Here is a 26,214-nt window from a genome sequence, read left to right as displayed (position 1 = left end):
TAAGCTATTTCAAGTAGATCCCGGTCGCGAGTTTATGGGATCGGTAACTAAACTGTTAACAAAGAACGATGTCAAAATCATCCGTGGTGAAAGAGAGGCCCACCGCAGTCAAGCTATCGTCGAAAGATTTAACAGGACATTAGCGGAACGTTTGTTTGGCTATCAGTATGGGATCGAAATGAAATCCGAGCGATTGAGATCAACCGAATGGGTGACACGATTATCAGCCGTTGTATCAGCGCTGAATAATGAAGTAACGAGATTAATAGGGAAGAAACCATCCGATGCTATTAAAATGAAATCCATGACTTCCAAATCTTCAGCACCGAGGAGAGGTAAAGAACGAAAACTTCCGGATAGAGTAAGGGTAAGATATTTATACCAGGCCGGTGAACTCGAAGGAGGCCTACGTCGCGCAACCGATCCCATATGGTCCCTTAAGATTTATAACATTAGTCGATTGGTTATGAAAGAAGGAGAGCCTATTCTTTATTATCTTCAAGATGGACCGGGTAGGGCATTTGTACGAGAAGAGTTGTTCATAGTTCCCGACGGTACAGTATTACCACCATAACCATAAGCATAGGTATTTACACCATCATTATCAATCCATCTCTTTGTATCTAAGGGGGATAATGATGTCTTGTTCATTCTTAATCCATATATCCTATGATTGTAACTTCTTAAAGAGTTCATCTCATGTTTGAACTTTCTACCGTTAAATAATGATTCTTTATACTGTTCGTGTTTGATATGCTTTTTTACAACATACTTCTTAACACCCTTAGCTTTTCTTATCTCTCCATTATCAGACTTCTTTATAGAATACATCTTAGGTCTTAATCCCACATACTCCACTATAGGGGTCCCAGCACATTCATCCTTCATCTTACCTAACACCTTTTTATTTACAACGCTGTGCAGTGGATTATCTTTTGGGTAATCGCTCGTGTCGTACATATCTATTTTTTCTGCCATATCTTTATACACATCCTCGGTTTGTATTTCCAACAACAACGAATCTGTGTCGGTATATAACACCTCACATCTATCGCTGTATTGCTTCTTAAGTTCATTGTAATAAAAGTCATACATTAAGTGTTTTGACAAGTCCAGAATACTCATACCTACGTACACCGGTCTGTTAAATTTTATATTACTCTTCTGCATATGCAACGCGGCTAAGTCGTTATCGAATATCTTGCTTCTGTTAAAAGCCGGGCTGGCTATAAGTTTCCTGAGTCTTTCTTCCTCATTAGATCTGACTAATTTAACATCAACACGCTTCCTTAGATTCTCCATAGTTTTACCAAATACCGAGTTATTCATGAGCTTATACAGATCCTTTTCGAAATCGCTGGTAGCTATCTTTCTTAAATCTGTGTTCAACCTTATATAGGGCTCCATCCAAGGGCTTTGATCAAACTTTAGAACTCTGTGTATTTTCTTAAGTTTCATACCTAACGATAGATACAACTGGAGATTTCTGTAGTGAACTATATATTTTGTTTTATCCATCAAATTTGGTATGAGTTTTTCTACGTTAGCTAACCTACTATTACCCATCAAGGAGCGTTGATATTCCGACATCCAATCTTTATTAACCATTAATCTTTCGGGAGCTAGCGGATAACTGTTATGGTCTTTATGTAACGAACTTGGATATTCCAAGTCAACTTCTAGTATGTACCCTTTATTCACATCATTATTATTGATATTATGGATATTATTCATATTGATATCATCGACCCATTCAAAACCACCCATGGGTAAAGGTTGACTCATAGCCCATCCGTACAAATTGTTGGCGTCGAGATATAATATGTGTGTGTTGGGTTTACTGGGATCGTATCCTTCCACTAATTTATTATTAGCCTTAGAATACCTTTTAGCTGTCATCGATATACCACCTCTTAATCCTTTCTCAATAAACAAGTGCATATCGTAATCTGTGAGTAGTTTTAGTTCTACGCCGGTCTTCTTCAACAATGCATCCCACGATAGTCCTGGACTGGAATAGTACCATGCCGGGTCCAAGCCGTATTGTTTGAAACATGTCTTTCTAAATATCTCGAATATATCGGCTAGTAACAGTACATCAGTTTTTAAGTACAGATCGTGATAATCGCCTAAATTCTTACAACCTAATTTATCCCAGACCGTCAGAGCGTGTTCATAATCAGCATCTGTTATTCTAGATTCTGTTAAGTTACTATAGAATGATTCGAGGGGTGGTAATTCAGTTTCTTCGAATCTAGACCAACCATCCATATATTCGTAAGGATATACACCTTTTCTCAGCAACAAATGACGAGTTATCTTATCGGTATATTTATTTGTTATCGTGAAGTCATCGGGATTGTTCGCATTAGCTAAATTGTCCAAGGAAGATAACAGAAATTGTACGGAGTCTATGAATCTAAGCCCATTACACGAGAACGATATGTATTTTTCCATATTATTAGGAATGCATGTTAAACCACCGTCGGTCTTTGAGATAGCTTGCATAATGAGATGTGAATCGTATCCCCTAAGGTTATGAAACACAACGGGGATGGGTATTGTTTGAGAGTTCATTTTTAGTTTCAAGTTACACTCGTTATGAGCGGCTCCCCGATAATTACCCGTGACGTGACAATGATCTCTTACAGAATCCCCATCCAGGGGTTTATTACAAACGTGACAACTCGTTGACTTCTTATGGGTACTCCAATCATCCCTCGTCATACGCATGGGTATCTTACACGATAATTTTTCCCTGATTATTCTCTCTTCATTTTGTAGATATTCTAGGAACTTTCCCGCTGCATCTGGACCTCTGTAAATCACAGGAGTGTTTGTTTTCCCATCATACCTTACAACTATATATCCAAACCCACAAGGAATATGTTCTTGAGTTTTGTACGTAAAACTACTATCTTGATTATTGTGTTCAGTATTTTCTATGGGTTTGATAAGCGCTTCGAAGTCGGCGTAAATTACGTACGGTACTGGCATTTGATTACAATAATGTTCAAATTTTAATATATTTTTTCCCTCTTTAGGCATATCGATCCTGATAGCATTCTGTCCAACACCTCTACAGTCTTCTTTATGCGCTTCTAATAGATCTTGTCTGCTGTACCCATGTAGGCATCTTTCACAGAAATATTTCTTTTCTTTATGTTTTGTTTGATCGTATAGTAGCCTGTTTAAACTCTTTATCCACGTATAATGATATTTACCATCTTTTTCGATCAGAAATGAATTGATTCTGGGAATATTTTCCAGAGCGGAGCTTATCCTGTGTACAACAATTCCTTCAGAAGAATGTCCGAAAACATTTATAGCTAAATTATTTTGCTTTTCCACCTTATCAATTTGTGATATTGGTGTAGGTTCGTCTATACCATCGAAGTTGAGTCCATCGTTTTTGGGATAGCTAGAAGGTCTATCTGGATGTTTGTCTACGGGGAACAATGCAGATCTTATCATCATTCTTAAACAGTCATCGGATTTATTTTTTACGTTAATTATGGCTTTTTTCTTCTTATAATACGGGGGTAAATCTATATAAGATCCACCTTTGAAGGGCATATAATTTGCTATATCTAAATATAAACTATCGATTTTATCCACTCCCCAACCCGAACCTCTATTAGTCCAGCGTTCTAAAGTTTCCTGTATTCTCTGAATTGATGTATCTAATGATGTGTTTATAGCATCGGATTCGGTTAAAACTTCTTGATTGCTACGGAAATATGGTTCGGTATATTCGGTGCTATCGTCTGTGTTACTTTTACTCAATGTCATTTTAATCGTCAGCTGGTATTTTATACTATGTAAATCATCTAATTCCTCGTTAATTTTACTCGATATGATGGGCTTAATATCGTTAACATCCATGTTGGAATTAATATCCATCTTCCAACCTCTTAGATATTTACCAACGCCGGTGGATGTGGGTACAAATATTAATTCTTTTTGTTCCAGTAAAGCGATCAATTCATCTCTTCTCATTCGAGAATAACCTCTCAACCCACTGTTTCTCGCTCGAACTTTGAGTTCTCTAACAGTCTGAGGTTTGTTGTATTCCAAACCGAGTAAGGTAAACAATTCAGCTTTTCTCATTCGAGAATATCCACGTAGACCACGTTGCTTTGCCATAGCCTTCAACTTTCTGACAAAAACCATTGTGGTTGAATATACAAAATGATTCATTTGTCTAAATGGTTATACGTATTCTCCCCAACCTATTCCTCTCATTGATGTAATCTCTCTTCCTAGCATAAATAATCTGCTTCCTGACCTTATCAGCACCGTGACTATTACATAAACTGTAACTACATTTGACTCCAATCCCACATACAGAACAAACGTAATTTTTAAACCCCTTTCTGATGTTATAAGCGTGAGTGCCACAGTAAACACCCACCGATGGCTTCTGACATTGAATCGATTTCCCCATGAGTGTATATTTGCATAGATTCATGATTATACACATATCATATCATTTGTCTAAATGCATGGTATAGCTGAAAATCAATACAGCAGTCAACCCCATAATCACAAATGTGACCTCGCGGTCTTTCTGAGCCTCTGACGGTGTATAAAACTGACTCATTGTTGGTCTAGGTATTGGGTCTAGTTTTTTCCCATAAACGAGGAAGTATTCGTGCATGGCAGATTCAACATCCTTAAACGTTTGAATTGAATGTCCTTCCTTTATCAGTTGTTCATGAATAAAGTCTAATCTCTTCATTCTCTGCTGTGTATATTGTAACTGAGCTGCTTGGTATTGCTCTAAAGCTTCGTTATGTCGTTTACGCTCCTCTTCAACTTCTTTAGCGTTTGATTCCCTCATACTAGAAAATAAAAAATTACTCCCTGAAAAAGCTAGAGCATTAACAACAGCTCCACCGACCATCATCGCAATTGATGCCATATGTATAATAATATAAAATATTCAAATGTTTAATTACTTCATTATGTCTTCCGGGATAAGTCCTTGTTTGATTAGCATATCCTTTGTTGCCATAGCTAATCCAATATCTAGAATGGCCATACCAATGTCATATCCATTAAAATCTAGCTTGGGAGGTGTGGCTTTAGTAATCATTTTAGCCATACGGGCATATCCAATGGCCAAGCCGGTGACCACCACTGAATGATACGTCGCGTTTACCAACATTTTACCGTCTGTAGCTGGAGTAGTCATGCTTCTTATAGCATTATATGAGGACTAACCTCTAATTGTTGCGGCGGGGGTGACGTTTTCTCTTCTCCGGACTTATAAAAGAACCATACAACCGCTATACCAGCAACTCCTACTAGTGCCCATGTTTTAATCGGATTAATATTTGAATTATTTATTAATTTCGCTTTGCGCGCCAGCCCTCCCTTTCTTCCTGCGGCTATTTTCAAAGGATTCTTTGTCACTCTGGGTTGTTTTTTTGTATTCACATGTTGTGTTTTCTCATTCACTTGTTGTTGTGTTTCCACAATCTGTTGTTCCTCGTTCACAATCTGTGGTGTCACCTGTTGTGATTGTGTCTCCATTATTATTAAGTGGGCACGTATGTTTAAATTGACAATACCTAGCCGTTATTAAAGCTGTGGTGAACGGAGCTAAGAACATTCCATATCTATGATAAAACTCACAGCTCACTGCGCTTATAGCGTGTTCGATGAATGGGTCTTTCTCTAGAGATTCGCATAAATACATGCGATGTTCTGCTGGGATGGGGAGAAATGTACTAGCTACGGCTGTGTATAGTTGTAATATAGAAGACCCTATCGTTTTAGTCATGGTAGCTCCCAGTCTAGACTCGTAACGAGCGTACAGTTTTTTAATCTCTTCGTCGGTCATGTTATCAATTTTTTCGATGGTATAATTTTCTCCCAAATATTGGGAACATTTTCCACCGGCTACCAAAGCCGCGAGTCTTTCTCTATGTTTATCTGTAACTACTTCAGCATGTTGATGTGTTTTTTGATCTGCATCAGATTCTTTGAGCATTTGTTCGATGAGTTCGTCGCATTCCATAATGTAATACCTAAGGAGATATTTAAGTTTAACATAATGTAATATGACATATCCAATACAACCCGTAATAATGAACTGTTGCGAAAGAATGAGGATTTCGAACCACATTTTATGTAATATTAACCGCTAATGTTCAATTTGCTACATTTGCTATAATTTTGCTACATTTTGCTACATTTTGCTAAGCAATTGTATAAGCAGCTGGTTGATCGGTTTTTAATACGAGTTTACAGTGCTTCGTTGCCGCTAACACTTTTCTGACTTTATCTCGTTCGCCTTTGGTATAAATGACATCATTTTCGCGTAGACATTCCTCGAATGAATCTCGATCTTTGCAATGAAACAGTGCTACCCATTTGGTCTGCTCTCTGAGATCTTTCAGTACAGAGTTGTATTTTTGAGTAAGTACCCAAACGCTATGTTGAGTATGCCGACCGGAGAATGCTAAATACGAAAGCATATCTTTCTTTTTTGTGAGTTCTTTACTCGCGCTGCAGTCATCTATTACGAAAAGGGTCGATTCTCCTTTGTATTTTTCGTGACATACTCGGAGGCAGTCTTGTAAACGATCGCCTGGATCGACTCTGTGTACCCCATTGTCATTCATTACCCAATCTCTCGATAGGTATGTTTTATTAACGCTTATAGTCGGGCATAGAATAATGATATGATCGAAAACGTCCTGATAATGACTTTCTAAAATATCTAGAATAAAGGCTGTTTTTCCACAGCCCGTTTGCCCACATATGATAGCGCAGTGTGGATCTTTAGGTAAAAGATTATCAATAGATTGCTTGCACGAATCTCCCATTCTGTATATTAAGTTGCGCATCCATAATCACGTACAAATATATGTTTAATTTACCAGCTGATTCCTGAAGCTTTGTTATCTGTATGGTGGCACCCTCGCTAGCATTTTCTATTCTCCTCCCACTACCGTGTAGTTGGTCATCATCCGTTGTTCGCATGTCTAGCCATAGCGCGTACTTCGTGGTGAGGTATTCACCCATCGATACACTCCCGAGAGACAGATCTTTCACGACCGCGTTAACTTCGGGAGAACGTTTTATAGAAGGAAGTTTTTTAATCTCATCCCACTGGTGATATGCTAGCATTCCTTGGCTATATAGTTGATTAGGAACTCCCTCGATAGTCAATTCTACTTTTGTAATCTTAGGATTGTAGAACTTCTCGGTATTTCTTTTAAACACATCGGAGGGGTCCTCGAACAACATTAAAATACCCTTCAACGACCTCGTGGGGACGTTTAGATTGATATTCCACATCGTATCTTTTTTATCCCTCGTGATCTTTCGGTGTCGCAGCACGCGATCGTACAAAATAGCTAAACTTCCCGAATACTGATTACGAATTTGTCTGGCTAATTCGGGATCCGTTATCATATCGTACTCCAGAGAGATATTATCAATGGAATATCTAGCATCTTCATTAACAGATCTGATTACTCTACCATAATCATTAAAAGTGAGTTCGTATTCTAACCTATCACCTAGGGATGCTTGATAAAAGGGCATGTGGGAATCTAGTAATTCAAAGTCTAGGGGAACATAGAATCTGTTACCTAATGCGTCGGCAACAGCCTTATCTTTTTCGTTTGTATCAACACCATTTTCAGCACCCACGCGCAGTCTCAATGTGTTCTTATTACAAATACCTTGGTACTGTAAGTTTTCCCGCTCTTTATCCGTTCTCCAGAGATCCATGTAGCAATAGTATACATCACTATCGTCGATACTCAAAACCTCATTACCACTAATTTTAATGGCGATTTTCTTAACGATAGCACGACCTATGTTCTGAACGGACTCCCTGTTAACGTCTGTAGAAGTCAAACTAATCGTAAATGCTAGTCGGACAGTTCCCGGAACTAACACATCGTGTGCGCCGAGATTAGGAAAGCGAACCAGAAGGGTTTGATTCTGATCTATGGTACTAGGGTTATTAGTTATAGTTACAGACTGACGAATTGCTTTGACCCCTAATGGATCTCGAAGTCTACGTTGTGGGTTTAACTTGCGTCCATATTGCGAAGACATTGTTTATATTGAAATTATGTACCTTATGTTTAATATAAAAATGGATAATTTTGAACATAATGACTTTGATCTAAGTACCTTTGATGACTTTGATAACCCAATCGAAGAGGGTACTGATGAAACCAACTTTGGTGCCACGAATCTTAACGATGAACTTTTACAATCGTCCGTCAATGATTATTATGATGCCTTAAAAGAAGATACCCCAATAGGTCGTGACTATTCAAAGTTTGAGATAGATAGTAAAGGAATATTGCGACTGCGTGGCGCTCTGGATATTGATCTTATGCATTCTCGTACTCGTAAGCCCCTAGCCTTGTCTACGATAGCTGCTAAACACGGCATCAGCACTGTTCGTGATAAATTAGGTTTTGTGGACTACCGACGACTTTCCGCGAAGACTACTAAGGTTCTTCGAACCGTGCGTACTGAACTCGTTAATACAGATGATTTGGAAGCTGCTTCGATGGTGGCCTCGGACGGACTCGGAGAAATCTTAGATACCTATTACGATAATTCCACGTTACAGATACCATCCTCTGAGTTCAGTATTAGGGAATTACGAGGTCTTGACAAGGCAATGCGAACAATGCGGGGAGAACTCATCAATAATATAGCCAAGATATCCGAAATCGACAAGCATATAGCTCAAGAGAAAACAAAACTCGAACAGGCGGGCGATGAGTTCAGTAGACGCCGCGTAGCAGAAAGATTGCGTAACTTAGAAGACGAAAGATCGGCCCGCCTCGAAGCTGCTTCCAGTAATAGAAAGGCACTTCGTTCGCAAATCAGTCGTATTCGAGAAACTATCGATCAAGTCCTCAACGATGACACTACACTGGCCGATAAAATTAAAACATTGTTCAGAGAACAGGGAATAACAATTGCCAGTATTTTAACCGCGTTGGGATTTATTATATCGACTTTGACTCTCACATTAACAGGTGGTGGTACAGGTGGAGGTACACCACCCAGCGATAAAAACGGTATAAAAGAGTGGATAAAAAAACATTTAAAAGCATTAGGTTCAGCACTGGGAAAGCTCGCTGAGAAAGCCGCGGCCGCACTTCCTGGTATAATAGGGAGTATAGTTTCCTGGCTATTGAATTTATTAGCTAAGACCACCACTTGGCTTAGTCAAAACTTGTGGGGGCTGATCGTGGCAATTGCAGGGCTGTTGTACGTATTCGCTAAGAACTATTTAACCAAATCATGAGTAAACCAACCGAGACTCCACCCACTACAAGCGCTGTTTTTTCATCGATATGTTGTTGATTTTTAGCCTCAATATGTGGTGGTACTTGTGCGTGTGCATTAGTAGATGGTTGTGCGATAGTTGGTGTTTGTGGCTTGACTATTCCCTTTTCGCCCGTGATCGTTTGCGTTATTAATTCAACGTTAATATCTGAATTAATACCTGGTTTTTGTTGATCGGTAGCGATAACAATTTTATTATTATAGCCTATCACTTGACCGATCTTAAGTTCCATATTACTCGGAGACATGTATAGTCCCGGTGCATAAACAAAGTCCACTTTGGATTGAGCGTACTGTAATGCATCTTGAAAACGTTTTATAGACGATGGTATGTCAACTGGTGAATTAATGGCGTCCTCCACGTTTGCGACAAACTGTTTTTGCGCATCGAGCGCCGTCCCAGAACCGATAATGGATGTTCGTGTTTGCGATTGTGCACCGAGAATTGCCCATACATAAGTTCTTATCGATTCATTAAATCTTACAAATCCTGGGTTAGTAAAATTATTTTCCGTTTTATCATTAAGAAATTCATTCCAAGCGTCTCCAGGTGGTTGCTCAACCTTTTGGATGGTGAAAGCAACACCACCCTTAAAGTTAATACGATCATCTCTCCACTCGTTACTTGAGAGAGCAAAGCTCGGAAGGAGCCGACCCCTTTTCAATAAATCATCGCTGACTTCTTTAACAGAGTGTGCACCAGCGTACGGAATACCTAGACCATGGTTTGCTCCTTTAATACGCCAATCTTTACTCGTAGAAACATTAAATTCATTACAAATACGTTCATACACCCCCCTATTATACGGATTATTTGATACATTCCACGCTCGATCTTGTGGTAATGGAGCATTAATTTCTTTAAGTATACGTCTAATCTGATAATACACATGAAATAATAAAACAGACTTATTTAGCATATATCCTGGAGCATTAACAGATACACCACATCCCGTTGTGGCACACCATATGGCAAAGTTTAACTGATTCTGCCAAAATTGCATCGGATTGTGAAACCAATCGTGCACCATTTTATCGCTAGTTGCCGTGACCCTGTACTTTTCAAAGATATCTGGGAATTTAACGAAAAATTCAGAACCGGAGGCAGTTACTATAATCGATTGATTAGTAATATATCTCGATTTCATATTTAAATTATGATATAGTATCATTGTATATTTAATATGTATGTTACACTCCCAGGAATAACAAATGGTCAGTCTATTGAACTGCTTCATACTATCGATAACTCGGATGGACAACTCGAAGTAGCTCTATGTGATGTAACGTATTACCCACGGTGGACCAATATAAATGCTGCGAAAGAAAATAATGAATTATTAATAGTTGAAAATGATATTCCTAAATTCATTACTATACCTGATGGGTATTACAGCGTATGCTCACTCAATGATGAATTTTTTAAACCTAATGGATCTAGTCTCACACAAAATGAGGCGAATGGGAGACTGAAATTATACCCTGGAGAAAAAAAAAGTGTATTTCCTTACAATAACTTAACAAACACACTTGGATTTACACAAATATTAAAAATATCCAATACATTAAAAGATGGAGAGACATTACCCGATTTAGTTCCCTATAAAGAGTTGTGCATCCATCTTGATCAAATCAGTACAACAAATAATATTCAACTAGAAAGTCCTTCAACTCTGCTTAGAAGTGTTCCAGTGAAAGATGAAAAATATAATAGCGGTAGAACGGAATCTTTCTCATCATTACAATATAAAAAATTGAAGCGGGGTATTATTTCAGACTTCAAAATTTCTGTATTAGATGTAAAACATCAACCTGTACATATAGGATACTTAAGCGTAACACTCCATATTATAAATAATGGTTGATGCATCAGGCCCTGGAACAGTAAGACAATGTAATACAATTGCGCTTTCCGATCTCGGAGACACGGAAGGATTTGGTAAACCCGGTACCAATGGTAAGTTATACGCTTTACACTTACACGATAATGTATACAAGCGGAAAGAAGTCACATTCACGGGTAATCTAGAAGATTTAAGCGATGTCGATGTTAGTAGACTCCTTAAAAACACTTCGTACAATATTACTCGCAACGATGATAATAAATGGACTATGATCGAAGCAAACATCGAGTGGCTACTGAATATCGTCATTACCCCACCTTATGTGATGATGGGTAAGGAACATAATTTAACTAAGATAATAAATAGTGGCATCGTACTCGCGGCTTATATCCCATCAAAACGAAAAAGTGTGTTGGTCACTCCCCTGTCAGAAAACCCAGGTCATATGTTATATAGTCGTCCGTCCTTAAAAAATGTTACTTTAAATTTGGTTACTGAATTCGAAGAAATTAAAGTTAACCTGAGTGCAATACCTAATCTTTCTACGCTTATTATTGAAGTCTTGTTCGGAGATGTACCGGTAGATGCCTTCGAAATATTACCAGGTCTATCAATTAAATGGCTTAAGAAACACCAACGTCAACGTTGCAGTATTATTCATATCGGAGCATCACCCGTTGCAACCCTCGAGGGGGTCCAAATTATTAAAAGTGGTAGTATTTCTCTTACTAAGATATTCTTGCCGTATAATATACATTTGATAAGATTGATGTATACTATCAAAACATTTAAGCAAGACCAATTAAAGACTATTATATGATCATAATATACACTATGAGTTTATATCCAGCGCTCGGTGAAGCATTTGAAAAGATGGAAACTGTTGATGGATTTCGATTACATCAAATAAAAGACATAAAACATCGAATAGGGAAGGATAGGGAGTTGAGACTTGGATTGTATAAAAAGTATCGCAAAGTCGTGAATGCTCTGGACGGAGTTGACACCGCGCTTGTAGTATCTGGTATGGGACTCGGTGTAGCGGGTATCGGTTTACTATCAACTATAATCGCCGCACCTATCGTGCTCGGTATGGAAATAACCGCTGGAGTCTCGGGACTGGCAGGAATAGCGATAAGATTCATTTCTCGTAGGTTACAAAAGAAAGCATTAAAACACGATAGTATTCGGATACTCGCCGAAGCAAAGTTGAACAGCATTGAGGATCATATTTCAACAGCAATGGCCGATTGTAAGATATCCGAGGATGAGTTTCGTTTAGTGCTGTCGGAACTCACCAAATACAATGCAATGAAGCAGGAGATTCGATCAAAATCTCGTAAGACCAGTGGTATTAGCGAAGACGAGAAAAAAAGGTTCATAGAACAGGGGAGGCAACAAGCGCGTCAGTTATTCCGTGTCAAAACCAAAGAACTGGTTGGAGATTAAAAATAGATTGCTTACTATCGTTTGATCACATTTAGACTCATCGTTGAATCACATTATCATTTTAACATAAAAAATTCCTCCTATAGTAGCAGTATAGGTAATAAATCCAGCTCCAGTGGAAGTGAGCCAGAACCCTTATTACCTATAAAAATTTATATCATTGGCCCCAGGTGGTGGTGAACTGGGGCCAATTTAACTTAATCTCATGACTATCATTAAATCACATAATTCATTTTGACATAAAAAATTCCATCTGTAGTAGCAGTATAGGTATATAAATCCAGCTACAGTGGAAGTGGTCCAGAACCCCCATTACCTATACTACTTCTTTTGTGCAAGCAATTGCCATGTATTATTGATTATCAATCATATCAATTTATATATAAGAATATAGTTGTGCTTACTGTGTCATTTTGCAATAATAATATTGTTATGATGTAATATTTTACTATTGTTAACAATCTTTAGAACTTTAGTTTATTTCAATCAAGTCAAGTGGTGTGATCATTTTGATATTTTTTTATAATTCAATCAAAACAAGAAAAATAAAAAAATATAAATACATAGAAGAAATTTGTTTTCCTTGTCAAATAATGATGATAGCATGAATTTATCTCATGCTCCTTGTGAAAATTCATTCCATTTCTTCTTCGAATGTACCTTATATGATGATTTTAGGGTGACAATACTGACAGCTATCGATAATCTTGGAGGACAAAAAACTCTACATAGTATTCTTTTTGGTGATCCAAACTTAGATGTTTTCCTGAATACAAAAATATTCTTGTCTGTACACAAATTTATAGAAACGACTAACAGATTCAGTAGCTAGCATATTATTGTTTCCAAACTGTTAATCATTAATATTGTTAAATCTATATTCTACATTTTAAATGTATAATATTAGGATATGTATGAGATGCACACTGTCTTCACTTTCCAGCACATTTTACATATCCTTCATATGAGCACTGTATATATATTGCGCACTATGTTTCCACAATGTGAAGCTTCAACTGTAAATTGTTCATTTTCATTATGCAATATTATGTATAACTGTATATAGGGAGAAGGCGGTAATAAGTGCTGCCCTTTGTCTTTTCGGACAATAAAATATGTTTAATAATATTTCATCTTGTGATCTGACAAAGTTAATATTTTCAAGTCAAGATATCAACTTTAGTAAACCACATGAAGAGATAAACATTGCATTTGACAAAATAAATTCAAGTCTTATATTTTCTTTGTGATCTTCATGACCTTACTCAGTAAACCATAGTGTCAATGAGGCAGACTGACTGTAGGTGTGACAAAACGTGATATTTCACCTGATTTTAATAAAAGTCTTATTTATTTCACTCTAGCGAAAGTATGTTTTTAGCATGGTCAGACTAAATAAAGTTTTTCATGATTAAATAAATACCGGTAATAAAAATATCAAAACGTGTTTCATTAAAACAAGAGTGAATATCTGTGTGACATTGATATAAAGAGCTGTAGTACACTGTCATTAAATTGATGCATCTGTTGAGTTTACTGTTTACACAGAATATACTGTTTGAGTTTTCGACACATCAGAGCTGATCAGATGAATTGATGCCTTCAAGATTGTTCTAAAGTAGCATGTAATGTTACACACTGTGATTAATTTTCCTTAAACTTCTCTATTTCAGAAGAATGTTGTTTTCTAAATAAGCAATATTTTGAGAGAAGGTGAATATGCATTGTTTATCAAAAATGTTATTGAAGTAGGAATATTATTACAATATTATTGAATTATTCATTTCAGGCCAGCGAGTCAACACAATGAAGTACTAGTATCCGGGTGACGGATGTCTGGAGGAGCTTTCTGCTGACAGTAACACAATGGTTACAATGTGCATCCTGTCAAAGGACGAGGAAGTGAAAAGCCATATTCATTCAATCAACAAATGTGCTTCCTGTCACATTTCACTTAAATAGGACGAGGAAGTGAAAAGCCTTATTCACTCACAAATCAACATGGCCAATATTTATCAGACACTAAAAAGGCACATTGTACCATTTGTTTACAAGCAAGAAAATTATTTTCTCCTGGAATTTAATTAGGTGCTTTTGACTGACAAAGACACCCAGTCCATGTTAAGTTTTGAAAACTTATATTGTGAGAAATAAAGATATGAAAATTTTGGTTTGTTTTTCTTTGTTAAATATGAGAAATCCAGATTGTTCCATCAACATAATTTGTACTGATACATATATTTCATCTTGGCTTGATTACCAATTGAAGTTGATTCCTTTTTATCTTTTGTTATTTTATCTGTACTCATATCTGATCAAGACATTTTCAAACTATTCAGGATAAATGTATTAGTAGCTTCCTTTTGATATACAATTACCTGTCATCATACAGGATTAGGTGAGGGTGTTCAAGAAGTTGGTAGTTGTATCAATTCTTATATTTCTTCAATTTCATGCATTATTTATATTTATCAATTTTTAGTTTCCTTTTAACTTTTTTTAAACAGTTCACACATTATTACTTTTGTCGTGCACGGTGCAATCTCAATCGGCAATAATCAGTTAAGTAAGTGATGTTTGAAGAACAAGTAAAGTACCATCTGTCATTGTACACACTGAATAGAGTTATCGCCCCTTCTGAATATTTATTTTGACACACAAATTATTTTCATAATTAACATTGTAATATGTTAAAATGAAAATCAGAGCAGAAAAAGTGTCTTTTGTCAACTGGACTCATGGCAAAACGATAGTGCGTTGTGCAGCAAACACCACTATGAAACGTAAAATGATCTCAATCTTGATCTAGAGTTCGCCAAGCCACGCATTGACTGAGCAATTTCATGTTATGCGGTTTATTTACGATACAAAACTTCTGTCATTGAATGTACTGTCACATTGTACCTATATGCTGATGAGGTTATGATAAAACAATCTATTTCTGAAATACGTATCTCGAAATGCACCTTTCGATTCACTTCCGGGATCCTGACAGCAAAATGCTAATTCCAGTGTATTACAGGCATATTTTAGTTTGACCTCATGATTTAATGTGAAATATCTTCTGTATTAGATACAGAGGATACCGTTTTATTTTTTTTTGAAATGACCATCAGTGAAATGCACAACATGCTGTCTGTTCCCTATGAGCTGATGCGACTCTCACTGCATGAAGCTATGCTCTCCAAGCCTTGATTTCGATCCAAGATGGCGAAAGTGTGAAAAAGGTCAATAGTGTTTGTACTTTGTAATGTCCCTATAGTGCTTGTACTTTGTAATGTCCCTATAGTGCTTGTACTTTGTAATGTCCCTATAGTGGCTTGTACTTTGTAATGTCCCTATAGTGTTTGTACTTTGTAATGTCTCTATAGTGCTTGTACTTTGTAATGTCCCTATAGTGTTTGTACTTTGTAATGTCTCTATAGTGCTTGTACTTTGTAATGTCCCTATAGTGTTTGTACTTTGTAATGTCCCTCTAGTGCTTGTACTTTATAATGTCCCTAAAATGCTTGTACTTTGTAATGTCCCTCTAGAGGCTTGTACTTTGTAATGTCCCTATAGTGCTTGTACTTTGTAATGTCCCTCTAGTGCATGTACTTTGTAATGTCCCTATAGTGCTTGTACTTTGTAATCTCCCTATAGTGCTTGTACTTTGTAATGTCCCTATAGTGTTTGTACTTTGTAATGTCCCTCTAGAGGCTTGTACTTTGTAATGTCCCTATAGTGCTTGTACTTTGTAATGTCCCTATAGTGCTTGTACTTTGTAATGTCCCTCCAGTGGCTTGTACTTTGTAATGTCCATATAGTGCTTGTACTTTGTAATGTCCCTATAGTGCTTGTACTTTGTAATGTCCCTATAGTGCTTGTACTTTGTAATGTCCCTCTAGTGCTTGTACTTTGTAATGTCCCTCTAGTGCTTGTACTTTGTAATGTCCCTATAGTGCTTGTACTTTGTAATGTCCCTATAGAGGCTTCTACTTTGTAATGTCCCTATTGCTTGTACTTTGTAATGTCCCTATAGTGCTTGTACTTTGTAATGTCCCTATAGTGCTTGTACTTTGTAATGTCCCTATAGAGGCTTGTACTTTGTAATGTCCCTATAGTGCTTGTACTTTGTAATGTCCCTATAGTGCTTGTACTTTGTAATGTCCCTATAGTGCTTGTACTTTGTAATGTCCCTATAGTGCTTGTACTTTGTAATGTCCCTATTGCTTGTACTTTGTAATGTCCCTAAAATGCTTGTACTTTGTAATGTCCCTCTAGAGGCTTGTACTTTGTAATGTCCCTATAGTGCATGTACTTTGTAATGTCCCTATAGTGCTTGTACTTTGTAATGTCCCTATAGTGTTTGTACTTTGTAATGTCCCTCTAGAGGCTTGTACTTTGTAATGTCCCTATAGTGCTTGTACTTTGTAATGTCCCTATAGTGCTTGTACTTTGTAATGTCCCTCTAGTGCTTGTACTTTGTAATGTCCCTATAGTGCTTGTACTTTGTAATGTCCCTATAGAGGCTTGTACTTTGTAATGTCCCTATAGTGCTTGTACTTTCTAATGTCCCTATAGTGCTTCTACTTTGTAATGTCCCTATAGTGCTTGTACTTTGTAATGTCCCTATAGTGCTTGTACTTTGTAATGTCCCTATAGTGCTTGTACTTTGTAATGTCCCTATAGAGGCTTGTACTTTGTAATGTCCCTATAGTGCTTGTACTTTGTAATGTCCCTATAGTGCTTGTACTTTGTAATGTCCCTGTAGTGCTTGTACTTTGTAATGTCCCTATAGTGCTTGTACTTTGTAATGTCCCTAGAGTGCTTGTACTTTGTAATGTCCCTATAGTGCTTGTACTTTGTAATGTCCCTATAGTGCTTGTACTTTGTAATGTCCCTATAGTGCTTACTTTGTAATGTCCCCATAGTGCTTGTACTTTGTAATGTCCCTATAGTGCTTGTACTTTGTAATGTCCCTATAGAGGCTTGTACTTTGTAATGTCCCTATAGTGCTTGTACTTTGTAATGTCCCTATGTTGCTTGTACTCTGTAATGTCCCTATAGTGCTTGTACTTTGTAATGTCCCTCTAGTGCTTGTACTTTGTAATGTCCCTCTAGTGCTTGTACTTTGTAATGTCTCTATAGTGCTTGTACTTTGTAATGTCCCTATAGTGCTTGTACTTTGTAATGTCCCTATAGAGGCTTGTACTTTGTAATGTCCCTATAGTGCTTGTACTTTGTAATGTCCCTATAGTGCTTGTACTTTGCAATGTCCATATAGTGCTTGTACTTTGTAATGTCCCTCCAGTGGCTTGTACTTTGTAATGTCCCTATAGTGCTTGTACTTTGTAATGTCCCTATAGTGCTTGTACTTTGTAATGTCCCTCTGGTGGCTTGTACTTTGTAATGTCCCTATAGTGCTTGTACTTTGTAATGTCCCTCTGGTGGTTTGTACTTTGTAATGTCCCTATAGTGCTTGTACTTTGTAATGTCCCTCTAGTGGCTTGTACTTTGTAATGTCCCTATAGTGCTTGTACTTTGTAATGTCCCTCTAGTGGCTTGTACTTTGTAATGTCCCTATAGTGCTTGTACTTTGTAATGTCCCTCTAGAGGCTTGTACTTTGTAATATCATTATAGTGCTTGTACTTTGTAATGTCCCTCTAGTGCTTGTACTTTGTAATGTCACTATAGTGTTTGTACTTTGTAATGTCCCTCTAGTGGTTTGTACTTTGTTATGTCCCTATAGTGCTTGTACTTTGTAATGTCCCTATAGTGCTTGTACTTTGTAATGTCCCTCTAGAGGCTTGTACTTTGTAATGTCCTTATAGTGCTTGTACTTTGTAATGTCCCTATAGTGCTTGTACTTTGTAATGTCCCTATAATGCTTGTACTTTGTAATGTCCCTATATTGTTTGTACTTTGTAATGTCCCTATAGTGCTTGTACTTTGTAATGTCCCTATAGTGTTTGTAATTTGTAATGTCCCTATAGTGCTTGTACTTTGCAATGTCCCTATAGAGGCTTGTACTTTGTAATGTCCCTCTAGAGGCTTGTACTTTGTAATATCATTATAGTGCTTGTACTTTGTAATGTCCCTCTAGTGCTTGTACTTTGTAATGTCACTATAGTGTTTGTACTTTGTAATGTCCCTCTAGTGGTTTGTACTTTGTAATGTCCCTATAGTGCTTGTACTTTGCAATGTCCCTATAGTGGCTTGTACTTTGTAATGTCCCTCTAGAGGCTTGTACTTTGTAATATCATTATAGTGCTTGTACTTTGTAATGTCCCTATAGTGCTTTTACTTTGTAATGTCCCTCTAGTGCTTGTACTTTGTAATGTCACTATAGTGTTTGTACTTTGTAATGTCCCTCTAGTGGTTTGTACTTTGTAATGTCCCTATAGTGCTTGTACTTTGTAATGTCCCTCTAGAGGCTTGTACTTTGTAATATCATTATAGTGCTTGTACTTTGTAATGTCCCTATAATGCTTTTACTTTGTAATGTCCCTCTAGTGCTTGTACTTTGTAATGTCACTATAGTGTTTGTACTTTGTAATGTCCTTCTAGTGGCTTGTACTTTGTAATGTCCCTCTAGAGGCTTGTACTTTGTAATATCATTATAGTGCTTGTACTTTGTAATGTCCCTATAGTGCTTTTACTTTGTAATGTCCCTCTAGTGCTTGTACTTTGTAATGTCACTATAGTGATTGTACTTTGTAATGTCCCTCTAGTGGCTTGTACTTTGTAATGTCCCTCTAGAGGCTTGTACTTTGTAACATCATTATAGTGCTTGTACTTTGTAATGTCCCTATAGTGCTTTTACTTTGTAATGTCCCTCTAGTGCTTGTACTTTGTAATGTCACTATAGTGTTTGTACTTTGTAATGTCCCTCTAGTGGTTTGTACTTTGTAATGTCCCTATAGTGCTTGTACTTTGTAATGTCCCTCTAGAGGCTTGTACTTTGTAATATCATTATAGTGCTTGTACTTTGTAATGCCCCTATAGTGCTTTTACTTTGTAATGTCCTTCTAGTGCTTGTACTTTGTAATGTCACTATAGTGTTTGTACTTTGTAATGTCCCTCTAGTGGCTTGTACTTTGTAATGTCCCTCTAGAGGCTTGTACTTTGTAATATCATTATAGTGCTTGTACTTTGTAATGTCCCTATAGTGCTTGTACTTTGTAATGTCCCTCTAGTGGCTTGTACTTTGTAATGTCCCTATAGTGCTTGTAGTTTGTAATGTCCCTATAGTGGCTTGTACTTTGTAATGTCCATATAGTGCTTGTACTTTGTAATGTCCCTCTAGTGGCTTGTACTTTGTAATGTCCCTATAGTGCTTGTACTTTGTAATGTCCCTATAGTGCTTGTACTTTGTAATGTCCCTCTAGTGCTTGTACTTTGTAATGTCACTATAGTGTTTGTACTTTGTAATGTCACTATAGTGCTTGTACTTTGTAATGTCCCTATAGTGCTTGTACTTTGTAATGTCCCTCTAGTGGTTTGTACTTTGTAATGTCCCTATAGTGCTTGTACTTTGTAATGTCCCTCTAGAGGCTTGTACTTTGTAATATCATTATAGTGCTTGTACTTTGTAATGTCCCTATAGTGCTTTTACTTTGTAATGTCCCTCTAGTGCTTGTACTTTGTAATGTCACTATAGTGTTTGTACTTTGTAATGTCCCTCTAGAGGCTTGTACTTTGTAATTTTCATTATAGTGCTTGTACTTTGTAATGTCACTATAGTGCTTGTACTTTGTAATGTCCCTCTAGTGCTTGTACTTTGTAATGTCCCTAGAGTGCTTGTACTTTGTAATGTCCCTATGGTGCTTGTACTTTGTAATGCCCCTATAGTGCTTGTACTTTGTAATGTCCCTATAGTGCTTGTACTTTGTAATGTCCCTATAGTGCTTGTACTTTGTAATGTCCCTATAGTGCTTGTACTTTGTAATGTCCCTCTAGTGCTTGTACTTTGTAATGTCACTATAGTGTTTGTACTTTGTAATGTCACTATAGTGCTTGTACTTTGTAATGTCCCTATAGTGCTTGTACTTTGTAATGTCCCTCTAGTGGTTTGTACTTTGTAATGTCCCTATAGTGCTTGTACTTTGTAATGTCCCTCTAGAGGCTTGTACTTTGTAATATCATTATAGTGCTTGTACTTTGTAATGTCCCTATAGTGCTTTTACTTTGTAATGTCCCTCTAGTGCTTGTACTTTGTAATGTCACTATAGTGTTTGTACTTTGTAATGTCCCTCTAGAGGCTTGTACTTTGTAATTTTCATTATAGTGCTTGTACTTTGTAATGTCACTATAGTGCTTGTACTTTGTAATGTCCCTCTAGTGCTTGTACTTTGTAATGTCCCTAGAGTGCTTGTACTTTGTAATGTCCCTATGGTGCTTGTACTTTGTAATGCCCCTATAGTGCTTGTACTTTGTAATGTCCCTATAGTGCTTGTACTTTGTAATGTCCCTATAGTGCTTGTACTTTGTAATGTCCCTATAGTGTTTGTACTTTGTGATGTCCCTCTAGTGGCTTGTACTTTGTAATGTCCCTATAGTGCTTGTACTTTGTAATGTCCCTCTGGTGGCTTGTACTTTGTAATGTCCCTATAGTGCTTGTACTTTGTAATGTCCCTCTGGTGGCTTGTACTTTGTAATGTCCCTATAGTGCTTGTACTTTGTAATGTCCCTCTAGTGGCTTGTACTTTGTAATGTCCCTATAGTGCTTGTACTTTGTAATGTCCCTATAGAGGCTTGTACTTTGTAATGTCCCTATAGTGCTTGTACTTTGTAATGTCCCTATAGTGCTTGTACTTTGTAATGTCCCTATAGTGCTTGTACTTTGTAATGTCCCTGTAGTGGCTTGTACTGTACCTCCCTCAAGAGGCTTGCAAGGTATTACCTGCTATTGACTTTACACAGTACCTTCATTCTCACGGCTCCCCTGGCTTCGTAGCTGCCCTGACTGTCATACCATGCAAGGGTACTGTCTGCGTGCAGTTTGAAAAAGTTTTGTTTCCATCCATTTGATAGGAACCCCTCTGAAAAGTTAAAACCTTCAATAAAACATGACCTTTATGAATTGAGATTGGATCCAAACAATGTAATAAACTTGTCTGTGTGATTGAATGTCACTTTAATCATGTTGAGAAACGCCTGAAACATGACATAGACTTGACGGATGCTTTTCATATTGGTAATATCCATAAACTCAGGGTCATAGTCAGGAAGAATCTGTGATTACATGACATCGCTAAAGGTTGCAACTCTGCACCTAAGTTTTCCAAATAGACAGACAGGTAATCCAACATAAACTTGAAGAGACATGGTAGTGATTGGGTTAACATGGTTAATCACTAAACTAACAAGATCCATTTTCAATTTATTTTCTTTCTTTTTACAACATACAGATCTACAACAAACAGTTCAAGATATGAATCGCTGGTCTTGACTCATGAAGACTTACTGTTATATCTACGCAAAAATCCTGTTTTTGTGTTCGGTGTGTTGGCTGAAACAAAGATGATAAAAAAAGTACATACATGTAATACATCAGGAAAATTCTACCTCACTAAACAGGTCACAAAACTGTAGCATGTTCAGGCCGCTAGTTCGTCAACATTAACAGAAAAAAATGAATTAACACATACTCCTCAAGAAATGCTTAATTATCATTCAAAAGTTAATGAAAATAAGGGTGTTTATTTGTAAGATTATCATCAATGATTTTCAGGATTATATCCTGGAAATATGCAGCCATTCACCTGAAGCCATGTGTCGCCAAATGTCTTTATAGCCTTCAATGTATTCAAGCAATGTAAAAAACTGTTCTATTTCAGCTGTTGTTTGTGCCATGCCATACATATGTTATCATATACCAAAGCTCTAGACACTCTCAGGAGCCAAGCTGCCGCACACACTCACTGATCCATGGAGTCTCTGCAACCACCTGATTTGTGACTTGTGTGCTGTACACAGGACTGTGAGCCACCACCTTACACATCTAACAGCTTGAAATACTAGAAGCAATAACTATTGCTCTGACTTCTGGCAGTTTGTAATCAGACATCTATCATTACACGACTGTAGTTTTAATTGATCTTGATGATACTACATATGACTGCAGTACCCGATGTGGTTACCAGCTCCTTCTAAGGACAAATGCTACAAAATACATCCAACATTTTGTTTGTTAGTTTGTTGTTTAACGCTGCACTCGGCAATATTTCAGCTATATAAAGACAGTCTGTAAATAATCGAGTCTGAACTAGACAATACAGTGATTGAAATCATGAGCACTGATTTTGGCAAATACGATGACATGCACCACCCAATCCCACTAGTCGCCTCCTAAGGCAAGGTTTGGTTGCTGAAGGCCTATTCTCTATACGGATCTTTACAGGTCTGATCCAACATTCAGCCTGGAACTGAACACATATATGTATACATGCTGTCGATTATTTAATTGTGCAAGAATGCATGTGTTATTTGCCTACTTTATAAAGTGACATTTTTGTATCCTGAAATTTATTATCACATCAGGCTTACTACACATGCAGAAAACAATGTCATTTATCACACAACAAAGCTCCCCTAAACAACGTCATTTATAATAAAAGATAGCTAAGAAATATATCGTGAAGAACAATGAAGAACAAAGCATGGTTTATTTCACGATAAAACATTGTTCTATGATGATGTCATTTCTGGAAATTCAAACATGTGCTCGCCATTTGATGACATTGTAAATTGGACAAAGTTATTTTTGAGAGGGAAGTGTCTTGTTAGTTATTCCCCATAAATGCAGCTGGGCAACGTAGACATTGGACACAGGGAAGAAGACATTGGACACAGTGGAGATGACATTGGACACAGGGAAAAAGACACTGGACACAGGGAAGCAGACATTGGACACCAGGACACAGGGAAGCAGACATTGGACACCAGGACACAGGGAAGCAGACATTGGACACCAGGACACAGGGAAGCAGACATTGGACACCAGGACACAAGACATTGGACACCAGGACACAGGGAAGCAGACATTGGACACCAGGACACAGGGAAGCAGACATTGGACACCAGGACACAGGGAAGAAGACACTGGACACAGGGAAGAAGACACTGGACACAGGAGAAGAATACATTGGACACAATGGACATGACATTGGACACAGGGAAGCAGACTTTGCACACAGGGAAGAAGACTTTGCACACAGGGAAGAAGACATTGGACACAGGAGAAGAATACATTGGACACAATGGACATGACATTGGACACAGGGAAGAAGACTTTGCACACAGGGGAGATGACATTGGACACAATGGACATGACATTGGACACAGGGAAGCAGACTTTGCACACAGGGAAGAAGACTTTGCACACAGTGAAGAAGACATTTGACACCAGGACACAGGGAAGAAGACATTGGACACAGGGCAGAAGACACTGGACACAGGAGAAGAATACATTGGACACAATGGACATGACATTGGACACAGGGAAGAAGACTTTGCACACAGGGGAGATGACATTGGACACAGAGAAGAAGACATTGGACACAGGAGAAGAATACATTGGACACAATGGACATGACATTGGACACAGGGAAGAAGACTTTGCACACAGGGGAGATGACATTGGACACAGAGGTGATGACATTGGACACAGAGAAGAAGACATTGGACACAGGGAAGAAGACATTGGACACAGGGATGAAGACTTTGCACACAGGGAAGATGACATTGGACACGGGGGAAGAGACATTATACACACGGAAGAAGACTTTGCACACAGTGGAGATAACATTGGACACAGAGAAGAAGACATTGGACACAGGAGAAGAATACATTGGACACAATGTACATGACATTGGACACAGGGAAGAAGACTTTGCACACAGGGGAGAGGACATTGGACACAGAGAAGAAGACATTGGACACAGGAGAAGAATACATTGGACACAATGGACATGACATTGGACACAGGGAAGACGACTTTGCACACAGGGGAGATGACATTGGACACAGAGGTGATGACATTGGACATAGAGAAGAAGACATTGGACACAGGGAAGAAGACATTGGACACAGGGAAGAAGACTTTGCACACAGGGAAGAAGACATTGGACACGGGGGAAGAGACATTATACACAGGGAAGAAGACTTTGCACACAGTGGAGATGACATTGGACACAGAGAAGAAGACAATGGACATGGGGAAGAAGGCATTGGACACAGGCGAGAAGACATTGCACACAGGGAAGAAAACTTTGCACACAGTGGAGATGACATTGGACACAGGGAAGAAAACATTGGACACAGGGAAGAAGACTTTGCACACAGTGGAGATGACATTGGACACAGGGAAGAAAACATTGGACACAGGGAAGAAGACTTTGCACACAGTGGAGATGACATTGGACACAGGGAAGAAAACATTGGACACAGGGAAGAAGACCTTGCACACAGTGGAGATGACATTGGACACAAAGAAGAAGACAATGGACATGGGGAAGAAGGCATTGGACACAGGGGAAAAGACATTGCACACAGTGGATATGACAGTGGACACAGAGAAGAAGACATTGGACACAGGGAAGAAGACTTTGCACACAGTGGAGATGACATTGGACACATTGAAGAAAACATTGGACACAGGGAAGAAGACAGTTGACACGGGGAAGAAGACTTTGCACACAGGGAAGAAGACATTGGACACAGAGGACATGACACTGGACACAGGGAAGAAGACATTGGACACCAGGACACAGGGAAGCAGACATTGGACACCAGGACACAGGAAAGCAGACATTGGACACCAGGACACAGGGAAGCAGACATTGGACACCAGGACACAGGGAAGCAGACATTGGACACCAGGACACAGGGAAGAAGACACTGGACACAGGGAAGAAGACACTGGACACAGGAGAAGAATACATTGGACACAATGGACATGACATTGGACACAGGGAAGCAGACTTTGCACACAGGGAAGAAAACTTTGCACACAAGGAAGAAGACATTGGACACAGCATGTACAGGGGAGATGACATTGGACACAGAGGAGATGACATTGGACACAGTGAAGATGACACTGGACACAGTGGTGATGATATTGGACACAGGGAAGAAAACATTGGACACACGGGAAATGACATTGGACATAGGGGAGATGACATCAATGACTTGACATGGGCATCATTGATTATCAATGACTACACATTGACAACACCGACTACACATGGACATCACTGTCTACACATGGGCACCAATGGCTCCACATAGACTTCAAGGACTGCACATGCACATCAATGACTACTCAGTGACACCAATGACTGCACATTGGCATCAATGACTACACATGGTGAGGTGAAATTGGGTTTAATGTCGCATCCAAGATTATTGCACTTATATAGCGGCGTGCATGCACGTGTATGTGTGTGTGTGGCTGCTTGTACTAGTCCGGACTGATGCCGATTTATAGTGCTAGCTCACTGAGATACCATGCCGCAGTTTAACATGAATACCCCACTCAGACACAGTATACTGACTCCGAGCCGACCAGTCCTTGTTTTAGCCCCTTAATGCCGAGCG

General features: G+C 38.2%; 1 protein-coding gene across 1 annotated transcript in view; it reads right to left on the bottom strand.

Annotated features, from left to right (window-relative positions):
• LOC124124574 (FHA domain-containing protein FhaA-like) overlaps positions 1-26,214 on the bottom strand; it is a 49,486-nt gene that overhangs the window by 22,456 nt on the left and 816 nt on the right. Inside the window, exons 2-3 of the mRNA XM_046487778.2 lie at positions 22,082-22,126; positions 21,541-21,656 (exon numbers count right to left, since the gene is read on the bottom strand). Coding sequence (XP_046343734.1) covers positions 21,541-21,656; positions 22,082-22,126 — 161 coding nt within the window. The remainder of the gene's footprint in view (positions 1-21,540; positions 21,657-22,081; positions 22,127-26,214) is intronic.

The sequence above is a fragment of the Haliotis rufescens genome, unplaced genomic scaffold (assembly GCF_023055435.1).
Source record: "Haliotis rufescens isolate VD_foot unplaced genomic scaffold, xgHalRufe1.0.p SCAF_3, whole genome shotgun sequence".
Classification (NCBI taxonomy): Eukaryota; Metazoa; Mollusca; class Gastropoda; order Lepetellida; family Haliotidae; genus Haliotis; species Haliotis rufescens.
Note: the sequence above shows the minus strand (reverse complement) of the source record. Positions and strands in the feature narration are given on the sequence as shown.